Raw genomic sequence first — 11,758 nt, 5'->3', positions numbered from 1 at the left:
GTGTGTGTGTGTGTGTGTGTGTGTGTGTGTGTGTGTGCTGTATTATGCTAAAAGGTGTCATTTTGTAACATTTTCGGTTGTTGGTGTGCCGCGGGATCTTTTTAATGTAAAAAATGTGCCGCGGCTCAGAAAAGGTTGAAAAACACTGCCCTAACGGACCAAAAGGAGATATGATATTCACCTTTGTCACTCTGTATTCCAATAGGTTGACTTCTGAAATTTGACTTGTTTGGTTCTTAGATTATCATAAAATAGAGGTTTACCATTTAATAAGACTGATACAAACGGCATGAGAAACATCAATCACTTAGATTTAGTTCTCATATTAAAACACTTCTCTATTAATTTTTTGCATGTTTATTTCATTATACAGTAGTTTAACAACTCATGAACTCCTGAATTTCAGAGTATTCACAACCTTCCTGTTGTCAGTACAACTCGTGAAATGCTACAGCTCGGTCAGCGCCCCTCAGTGCCTGATATCAACACACCCTTTAGTATCTGAATGAGACACACCGGGCTTTCAACTAACTCACCCCTGTCATTATTGAACAGTCGGAGCAACTGGTTTAATATAAAGAGTGATAGATTTAGTGTAGGGCGGAGGGGAGGATGGATGGGTCAAACAAACTGTCACCCAGGAGGCCGCTGTATGTCATGTATGAAACTAAAAGTCAACGTTGTTACATGACTCTTCAGTATTGTTAGTCACGTGAGTCGTTAGTCCCGTTACTCGTTAGCATGGTTCGTCACCTGAGTCGTTAGTCACTCAGTTGTCTCGTGAGTTGTTAACGTCAACCACAATCTTTTCCTAAACCTGACTAAATAGTTTTGTTGCCTAAACCTAAACTTCCCATGAATACGGAAGTTTATTTTGAAAAGACAATATGCACATAACGAGGAGCAGACAATGGAAAGTGACACACCGTCCATGGTATGTCCTAAACTGATTCTAGAGGGGAACCTAGAGCGTCATAGTTTGAAGCTTAATGCCACTGACCGAGTGTTGGTATTTGATGAGTTGGTAGTGAGAATGTGTTGGTGATAAAGAAACGGATATCGAGTAGCTTTGCTCTCCACCCTCAGTGTAGAGACCAAAAGATGGCCTTCTTTGCTTCCTGTCATTACACAGGGGTCAATGAAGGCCTTCTCCATTGCTGCCCCCTCCCTCTGGAACTCTCTCGCCCAGCATCTCAGACATTCCCCGTCACTTGCCACTTTCAAAACTGCACTTAAAACTCATCCATTTAAATCTTATTTTAACCTCTGATGCTAGTTATGTTTGTTTTTGTGTTGTTCCTTAATGTTATGCCATCTTTTTTGTTTGTATTGTAATTGCTTTTATTGTTTCTTTGGGTACCTTTTTTAAAGCGCAATACAAGTAAAATGTATTATTATTATTATTATTATTATTATTATTACTCATTGGCATCTTTACATCAGCTTTTAAATTGTGCTTTGCTTCCCTGCATGATATGATAATCCTTGACAGGGGCTGCTGAAGAGCTCATGGTGCACCTGCTCTTTTGAACAGTGGACAATGTGCTTAAGGAGTGCCAGGCTGAGTCTCTCTGACGTTGTTGTGATTGAAACGGTGGTGGTAGAAATTACACAAAGACCCTTGATGACTGAATACTAAATTAATAAATGCTGTATTTATGCAAGTAAGCATGCAAAAACATGAAATTATAGAAATTCAATAAACACCAAAATATACACCTTACAGAACACCGTCAGGGTTGGATGGTGTTATATTATGAACAACGTTGGCCTGCTGCTGCTGCTATTCATCTAAGTAGGCAGGGCTACCGAGCTTTTAGCGTTTCATATAGAAATAATATTGATGTTATTCTGTGTGCAGATATGCTACCATATTGGAGGTGAGACAGACCCAGACGAGAGAGACAAGCAGACAGACAGGTCTGATATTGACATCCTCCAGCGCATCATTGCCCGCTGTTTTCCTGGCCTGGTCCCTGAACCTGCTGTGGTGGAGAGCTGCATGTACACGGTCAGTTTACACACACCACATCACAGTACATCAAAGTATTGAGATTTTAGCCTCAGAAGGTCCAGCAGTTTAATGACTTCTATGGGTCATCAGAGAACATCAAAAGATTCAACAAACTGGCAAGACTTATTTAATGATACATTAATTAAAAGTCCTTAGGTAATATTTACACTTCAAATGCTTCTATTTTGTTAATTAAAGTGTAACTTCACCCCAAGGTCGGTGCCTAATGCAGAATTAGGAGCTGGGAATGACTTCACACCCGAGTTGACTGCGTTCCAGCACTACAAATGGGGTTATTATTATGCCGGTATTTTAGGCGTTCATCCAGGGTAGCAACATTTTCACTGATAGGAGTTGGAAAGTACTGTATGTATGTATGTATGACTAATGTAATGAGACAGAAGTGATAATAGAAATCCTATTACTACAGCTTTTTACTGTTGATGCGCACAGCAGCCATTTTAGATATTGAAGTCGAGGGTTTGTGGGATTTCTATATATTTGGTAAGAACTGTCAATGTTAAGACTGTACTGTGTTTAATCACAGTACAGTCACATCTTTTAGTTTATAGCTTTAAAAACATGTTTAAGTGAGCAGTTAGTCTTTAAAGACATCCCATGATAACCGTCAGCATTTCTGTAGTTTAAGACTTAGGAATTACATTAAATAAAACAAATATTGACATAAAAGGTATTGATTCTAAACGTTTTTAATAGTAATACACTTGCAGTTTCAGTAATAAATTAGTAACGGCACAATCTAGAACAGCTTTAGTATGCAAGTATAAAGAATACTGTGAAACATGAAATAAGATTCTGGCTCTTGGTGACTGATTAGAGTAATATCAATGGATTAACATAAAGTACTATAAGAGGCCTTTATATTTCAATCAATGCTCTTTCTGTTGAGCTGAAGGCATCATACAGGAATAATAAAAGATGGTAGTTCCAAAAGTGTCTTCTCTTCAACAATATTCCATTTTTTATTAGCAGAACTCTCTTTCCTTTTAGCTCCATCACTTTCCAGACATGTGCAACACGTGCCCAGCATCATTGCCAGGTGCATAAAATATTAGTTTCACAACTTCTAACCTTTTGTACGCACAAAGACAGAAATATGCATGTGCATTCTTTTGCGAGATTTATAAAGCTGCACATATGCCTGATTCTGTTTTATAAATCTCACTAGCTGGGCGCACCCCCACAGGTAGCCATAAACGAATGTAGAAACACCATTATACACATCATATTTCATATTAATACATGTGCCCACTCCACCACTCACTACACTTGTCGGTGACAAGTGTGTGCAATTCTACCGACTATGTTACATCGACTTAGTGGGATGCTACAAAGCCATGGCCATGCTTTCATGAATGGAAATCAAGTTACATTGTTTATATTGCATTTTAATTTTCAAATTTGAATCGACATTTGAATATTCTTCTCTGTATTACTTAATTATATTAATTCATCAATCTATTGCATTTTCATTAAAATATTTACTCAAATAACACATATATGTGGAAATTTATAATGCTATTGCCATTTTCATCTTCAAGTTTACATTATCATTTTAATAAAGCCCTCTATGGGCTTCCATATTCGGCAGTTAAACTGTTAATATGAAGTGTATAAGTAGCTGGCTGTAACTACTTTTGTGTGTGTGTGTGTGCGTGTGTGTGTTCTTCAACCGTATTTCAATTTTCATATACATACAGGTACAAACATTCAATTTGACCTCTGCATTTAACCCATCCTAGGTATTTGCATAAAGCATACATATTTTAGGACGAAGGAAATCATTTTAGCAGCAGTGGGCTGCTGTAAAGCACCCCGGGAGCATCTAGGGCAGGGGTCACTAATTGGCGGACCGCGGTCCGGATCCGGAACCAGACGCTGTTGTATCCGGAGCCAGGACCTAAAACCGATAGATAATTGAGAATTATTACATTTAGACGGAGCGCTTCTATTTTAACCGGCGCAGCTTTTCTAGCATTTACGGCACTTGTTCAGCGGTGCAGGAAACACACCAACCAATGTGTTGTAAATCACATCACATGATCAATCAAATCAGCCAATCAAATATGCGTATTCTGACAAGTTTCCTGACTCAAGTGATATGTACACCAGTGGTGGGCCGTCAGGGCCAGCAAGGCCTTCTCTGCTGGCCTAAACAGAATCACAAAGTTATAGCTATTTTATAATTTAAGAATTTTTCTTAAATGCACTACATGTATTATAATTTATAAAAATAGTTTCCCCATTATCTTATGTTCTCATTGCACAGCTAATGTCTTCCTCAGTTGCTCTGCTTCCAGTGCAGCTTGTTTTAAGTAGAGCTTTTATCCAATCAGATTTCACCTCTGTGTCTCTAGGTAAGAAGAGAGGCCAGAGGCCTGCAGACTCACAAGTGAATCCATGTGCAGTTTAAGTGAATGGGGACGATATTGTTGATTGTCATAGTCTTCAACCAATCAGATCTTTAGTTTGACATGTTGGGCATATTCTTTGACGTATCGGAGCCTGCTAGCTGGCCTAGTCATACGTGATTGGTCAGTGGGCTAGCGTGACATGTTGGGCGGTGACGATCCCAAAATCTGCTGCCTCTGTCGAGCGGACATTTTCAGCCCTCAAACGTATTCAAGAAATACAACTGGGGAGGCTCGACTGTCTTCACTGGCGTCCATGAATCGAGAAGGACTTCTTACTGGAACTAAAACGCATGGATGTACTGAACAACCGTCAGATTAAGCTCTTTATTAACAAAGAAAGGAGGATGGATTTTGTCTTTAAATAGTGAACAGCAGCTTTTGTAATCTGCAGTAGCTTTAATATGCTTTTATTAATTGTACAACTTGTTTTTATGAAGATGCATTTTTGTTTGGTTTTATATGTGATAGGAACTATTGTTACGTCCATTGTTGCTCTGGGGACATATTTAGCTGGTGCCAGTGTTGCCAACTTGGCGACTTTCTTGCTAAATCTGGCGACTTTCCAAACCCTCATGGCGACTTTCTTTGTCAAAAGCTACTAGCAACAAATCTATCGACTTGTTCTGGTGGTGTTGGAGACTTTTCTGGTGTTTTGACTCTGACGTGAAAGCACTTACGTTCTGCACTGTCGTGAACCGCCCCAAAGCACTCGCAGGCTGTTACTCTCACAGCAGCCTCACGCAGCAGTCCCAGCTGCAGTCAGAGCAGAGAGGAGACACACTCTCGGCGTATTCATGTATCTGCACTCTGCAGTTAATGTATTTATAAGGTGTTGAACTTAATTTTTACACAAAACAAATAATAACCGTAGCTGTGTTTCAGCTGCAGGACAGCAGTGAAGGCCCAGGTATAAAATGCACGGTCCGCCACTGAAGTATACAGTGTGTTGCGGGGGTGGGGGTTGTGCAGCCGCTCTGCCCTCCAGCAACACACAGAGCGAGCTGCTTTTACCGTGATCACATACTGAAGCTGTAGGAAAACATAATTTCTGTGACCTTGTCCAATGCCCCTGAAAATCCTGACAGTCACGCTCTTTTCTCACTTAACAGCAAGTGTTTTGTTCCATTACTAGGGACTATTAATAGAGGACAAAGAGTTAAATTACATGTGTCTCTACAGTTGTGGTAACATTTTCCCTTTTGTCAGAGTTCATTATGTATTCTGCGCTCGACTCTTTTATCCAGTTAAATACATTTTCTGCTCTGACTTTGATGGAGAGGGAGGGAATGTGTGTGCCCTTGTCTAATGGTTCTCGGGAAAATCTGCAATTCTCCGTCAGTTCGCTATTCATGTCTCCATATGGTGGAATTAAGAGGCAGGAAAAAGAATATTGTATCGCTCTTGACTAAATATGTACAAGCTACATTGCTTTTATCGAACAAGGGCATAAGTCGAGGCTGTGAGATCCCTGTGGTTCCAAACCCTTTCAATTTTATCTGACTCTTCATGTTTTGTCGTTTTTGCAGATGACGCCTGACCAGCATTTTGTGCTGGACCGTCACCCCTCCCACAGTAACATTGTGTTTGGAGCAGGATTTTCAGGTACATCACCACACAACATATCGTGAACCAAATCAAAGAAAATCTATGGAAAGGGATCATCTTTGACAAGCCATGAGTGTGTTGGGCTGCATCATCCCACTGTTAACGTATCCACTTGCCAGAAAACAATACAGAACTACAGTTTATATATCGCGGAAGTCGACATTTCAAACTCATCGTTGTCAGCATTGGAATTAAGCTTCCTTTACTCCTCTAGCTAATAGTGTAATCTGTAGCTTAGTAACAGCTGAACCCAGCAGCCGTCCAGCTGTGAGAATTTATTTAGAGCAATTATTAGGACGCTATACAGTCATATAAGAGTCTACAGCCACGCTGAAAGCTCTGTGAGGCTGTACTTGGGCATTGTGGTGCTTTGCATTAAAGGCTGACATGCTCACTATGTCAGCGTTACCATGCTGATGTGTAACAGGTCACGTTTACCATGTACACCATTATAGTGTAGTGTATCATTGTAGCTTTTGCAAATTAGCACAAAACACAAAGTGGAGACTGGTGGAAATGGCGTTATTTGTTTAGGCATTTGGTTGTAAAGCAAAGACAAATCATTTGTCATTGAAATTCATCATCTGGGCACCATGAATGTCAGCACAAACTCCGGTCCGAAGTAGTGGGCTTGTGTAAGCATCATGGAACACACAAGGACTGTTGACACTAGGGTTAGGTGAATGTACAAATATTTAGGCCATCGCTGATTTGCGGAGTTTGAGATTGTTGTGAGAGTTTGTGGTTGTTGGGAAGGCTGACCAAGAAGGTGTTGAGTTTTATTTCGTGTCTGTTGAGTTTGAGTGTGTTTCATGATGCTCTACCTCCTAGCTGATCTCTCAGCTGAAACCACGACTGCACACGCAGGGTTGGCCACGTGTGCAAATATATTGGCGAGCATTGGTTGTTGGGCTAATGGCTGATTGGAAAATGTTAACATATCGGCCAAACATTATTGACACATGTAGGCTATTGGATGTCACACTTCTGTCTACAATCATTTATTAAAGTTAAAATGCTTAAAAACATCAACAACAAAAAGCTTCTGTGTTGGAGTCGATGTCTAAATGAACAATGCAAACGGCTCAACAAGTCAAAGAGCAGAAAGAAGCATGCTGATGAGTGCCAGCACATAAACTGCAGCAGCCAAATTAATCAGCATCACTTGTTTCCTCCTCAACCAAGAAACACAGAGCCAAGTGGTCCAGTGCTCAGTGAGCAGCACAGAGGAACGTGTGACGAGCTGTGGTGTGTGTTTCAAGCTCAGACATAAAAAGCTCCAGAGGTATATATCTGTGGTCAGAGGATCACGGTCTAGGAAGGACTTATTGGACAGGAGGAAGAAAACAGAAATGACAGATTAGTAAAAGAGAGAACCAGACTTTTATTTGAAACAGGCTTGAATTAGAGAGAGGCCTTCATTTGAAAATGTTACCGTTATATTATTATATTTTAAAACATTTTGCTCAGACCATGTTTCCTAGAGCGCTCCCCTTTTAATTTGCTGTAGATGCTGTTTGCTCCCTAATACAGACACTACCACATTTCTATGTTTATTTCCTGTTGTCTTTGAATTCAGGACAGCATTAATTCCATCTGTACAACTGAGTCATGTCATACTCACGTAATTATGAATCCCACTGCATTTCTTGGAATAGACGGTTGGTTGAGGTTTGGCATTAACCTTGAGTAGTAAGGGTCAGGACAGCCCATTGGTCAGGGCATAGGACCTGAACACATCAGGTTACTGGTACCTCGGCGACCATGGCCAAGGCAATTAAAAGTTGTCATTTTTGTCAGTAGGTTTTTAACAGTGCGTATGTGTATATGAATGGCTAGAGGAGAGAGCCAGTGTTCTAGCATGTTGAAGGGAGCCGTAATGTCAAAAAAGATATGATAGTGCAACTTGAAAAAAGTTTCATGAATTTGTCATTCTTTGCATTACTTCTAATCATGCTCTTCGGTTTTTACATACAGTTTACATGATTTTGGGAGCTTCAAATGAGATATCAGTTCTGTCATGTGTTCGGCACAAAGCTATTCCCAGGACATGAATGGCTTAACTTTGCTCAAATACCAGAGACAACTCCAAAACTGTCCTATTTACCCAAGCACCCTTTCTTTTTTTATTCATGTCTGCAAACAGTCATGTAATATGCATTGAGATTTCACAAGCAGTTACAAGTGACTGAATGCATCATCTCAAAGTTCCCCTGTGTGGGGCTGTCAGGTTTGAGCTCTAAACCTTGTTGACTCATAAACTGACAAACATGTACAATATAAAAGCTCACTGAAAGAAATATTGTTTTTTTTAGTTTTGACATGCTAGCAGTGTTTTTGCTCCTTTTTGTTTTTGCTAAGCTAGACCAAAATGTCCCTGACCTCTGTAGTTACTGCACAGGGATGAAACTGATATCATCCTCTCATCTAACTCAGGGTTAGATGGCAATGTCGGGCTGTTTCTGGAACAGTATTTGTTTACAGTACTTTTTATGGAATATAGCAGAAAAAGAGGATTTCACATTTGTAATTTCATTTCCAGGGCGTCAAATACCGACTCTTTGTCACGTCCCTCTGCGTCTGATACAGACGAACAAGAAACCCTTTAGAGTCTTATAAAACACACCAGGGATTTTAGTAACTACAGTGTAAACAGTGTCATTTTGAGATTCTCAGAGAAACAGCTCCTAGAGTGTGATGACGTAGTATAAGACCAAAAAAACACACACCGTGAGTGGTCAAACAAACAGGACTTTCAACCAGGAGACTTATGTTTTCCGTACGTTTGTGACGTTCATCCTTAGTTGATGTACTTATTTTGGGTGGCCGTGGCTCATTGGGTAGAGAGGGTTGGCCAGCCTCTCTGTCCCACTAGAACCAGTCCACTCATCTTCTCTGTCCCACTAGAACCAGTCCACTCATCCTCTCTGTCCCACTAGAACCGGTCCACTCAGCCTCTCTGTCCCACTAGAACCGGTCCACTCAGCCTCTCTGTCCCACTAGAACCGGTCCACTCAGCCAGAACCGGTCCACTCAGCCTCTCTGTCCCACTAAAACCGGTCCACTCATCCTCTCTGTCCCACTAGAACCAGTCCACTCATCTTCTCTGTCCCACAAGAACCAGTCCACTCATGTTCTCTGTCCCACTAGAACCAGTCCACTCATCCTCTCTGTCCCACTAGAACCAGTCCTCTAATCTTCTCTGTCCCACTAGAACCAGTCCACTCATCCTCTCTGTCCCACTAGAACCAGTCCTCTCTAGTATAACCAGTGTGGCTTGAAAAATAGTCAGCTAAAATACTTGAGATAAAAAGTACTTGCGTAAGAAAATATAAAATTACTGAAGTTAGAAAATACTTGTTCACAAAACAACAACGTTGCAGCAACAAGAGTAAATGTGAGTTATTACTTCCATCCCTGAGGTTCTACATCCATGTTTGTTACCTTTTTCTTTTCAAAGATGCCACCATACTATTAAGCTCCACGTTTTCCAGTCGTAATTATGACTTGGATGATGACATTATCCGCATTAAAGACGGAAACTGGTAATTAGGATAACTCTCCCGTGACTTCAGTGTTGCATTATATTTAGATTTCAATGTCTCCGGAGACATTTATGATCCTTTTTGCTCATTATGTTTATTACTCACTGTTAATTATTATCTGTACTCTTTGTGCTCATTCTCTAGAAAAGATGCTCAGAGCCATACTGGAGAGGTTCACAGGGATTCTCCCACATACTGAAAAAACTGCGTTGCCTTCCTCGCCCTCCTTCACGACACATGCATTTGTCATCAAAGCCCGACACAAGTGCTTTAAAGCAAGTACTGGGGGGTTGCCATAGCTACAAAGTCACCCCGTGGGCTTGGCCATCTATTGAGGTTTTCCATTCTCCTTCTCTAGCGAGATGAAAATTCACGTGGCCAAACTGTCGGAGCCAAGCTTTTATGTCTTCAAAGCCAGGCAGAATCCACAAGAGCTCCGAGACCTTTGTCAGATGGCAATGTGCTGCATTCCTCAAGCCCTGTTGACATTCACAATTTGCCTCCCAGTCCTTAGCAACAAGGACAATCAGACTGCTGCATTTTGAAAATACACACACTCTCATCTCACTCCTGGGCTTGAGCACATGAAGCCATTACGCAGAGAAAGAACAAATCCCCCTTAATTTAGCATTTGGTCCCGGTTCACTAAAGTGAATAGATGCTCAGTGACAGGCATCGCAACAGCTTTACTCTTCTTTTATGTATGCACTCATGTGGGGCTCAAACCCATCGTCTGACTCAGACAAAGGTCCACAGATGCAGGCTATTTATAGGGTAACTACAAGGTGCAGGGCATGGATTTACTCACATTAGGACATTGATTCATCTGGCGGGGTTTGATGATCCACGTACAGTGGGTACGGAAAGTATTCCGACCCCTTTAAATTTTTCACTCTTTGTTTCATTGCAGCCATTTGCTAAAATCAAAAAAGTTCATTTTATTTCTCATTAATGTACACTCAGCACCCCATCTTGACAGAAAAAACGGAAATGTAGAAGTTTTTGCAAATTGTATGTACTTTGCTCACTGTAATGACTTCTCTTCTCCAGGTCATGGCTTCAAGTTTGGACCAATCATTGGAAAGCTCCTGTGTGAACTCATCCTGGGAGAAGTGCCCTCCTATGACCTTTCACCTTTTCGAATCAGACGCTTCCAGGATCAGACCAAATCAGCTTTATAGAGCTGAATACTCAGGGCATCAACAGATCACCAGAAGTCTTATCTAATTGTGGCAGTAGTATGATTTTAAATTGCCATGGTAATTTAGCCCTATGTTGTTAAACATAATCACACAATAATGTAGGCTTATGTTTTTTTGATAATGTGTGCTGCTGCTTTATTTGATGTAGTCAATGTGTTTCCAGTTTCACATGGTGTAATCAGCTGTGTAGCCCTCGTGCATCATAAAAGTCAGTGTATACACATGCAGTTACATGACAGAGTTAGAGTCTGCTCTATGCAGTAATCTGATTACTTAAAGGACTAGTTCAACATTTTAAGAACCAGGATGATTTGCTTTCTGTGAGATGATGAGATTGAAAACTCTAGTGTCTATATTCTGAATGTGAAGCTTCAGCCAGGAGGCGATTAGCTTAGCTTGGTTTAGCATAGAGACTGGAAGCATGGGGATAAGGCAGCAATAGGGAGACAATAGCTTGTCTGTTTTTTTTATCTGCCAACGAGCATTTTTATTTTGTTACTGATTACTGTACAGTGCCTTGTTTGTGTAATCCATATGTAACAGACTTGGAATGGCATTGAAGGAGACGACTCGGAGGGTAGTTTTCCATCATTTATTCGCTGCAGAAGACAACATAAACCACATTAGTTTCTTCCTGGTCTCACTCTCTCTTTATACATCCGCTCCTAAACATGCAAGACAACAGAATTCACACAAAGGAATGCCAAAGTATCTGCGTCGTTACGTTATATGACAGGGCAGCCTGATGTAAAAGTAAATGGCGCCAAAATGGCTAACTGAAACAGCCACTAAACTTATATTTTCCACAGTCAAAAAGGCACGTAACAGCTAGATAATGTCATCGCCTTAGCAGTTACTAAAGTACGTAACGTAAACGGTTACATTCCCGAAGAAAACAACAAAACAGTGCAACAACATTATTCCACACAACTTACCCTCAACAGTACAAAACACCAC

General features: G+C 40.7%; 1 protein-coding gene across 1 annotated transcript in view; it reads left to right on the top strand.

Annotated features, from left to right (window-relative positions):
* Positions 1 to 11,439, top strand: part of pipox (pipecolic acid oxidase) — a 31,592-nt gene extending 20,153 nt beyond the window's left edge. The window contains exons 6-8 of the mRNA XM_031872496.1: positions 1,862 to 2,011; positions 5,976 to 6,051; positions 10,650 to 11,439. Coding sequence (XP_031728356.1) covers positions 1,862 to 2,011; positions 5,976 to 6,051; positions 10,650 to 10,780 — 357 coding nt within the window. The 3' untranslated portion in view covers positions 10,781 to 11,439. The remainder of the gene's footprint in view (positions 1 to 1,861; positions 2,012 to 5,975; positions 6,052 to 10,649) is intronic.
* Positions 11,440 to 11,758: the final 319 nt, after the last annotated feature.

This window comes from Anarrhichthys ocellatus, unplaced genomic scaffold (genome assembly GCF_004355925.1).
Source record: "Anarrhichthys ocellatus isolate YVR2014 unplaced genomic scaffold, GSC_Weel_1.0 scaffold64, whole genome shotgun sequence".
NCBI lineage: Eukaryota > Metazoa > Chordata > Actinopteri > Perciformes > Anarhichadidae > Anarrhichthys > Anarrhichthys ocellatus.
The sequence above is the reverse complement of the archived record's forward strand: the minus strand, read 5'-3'. Positions and strand labels throughout refer to the sequence as shown.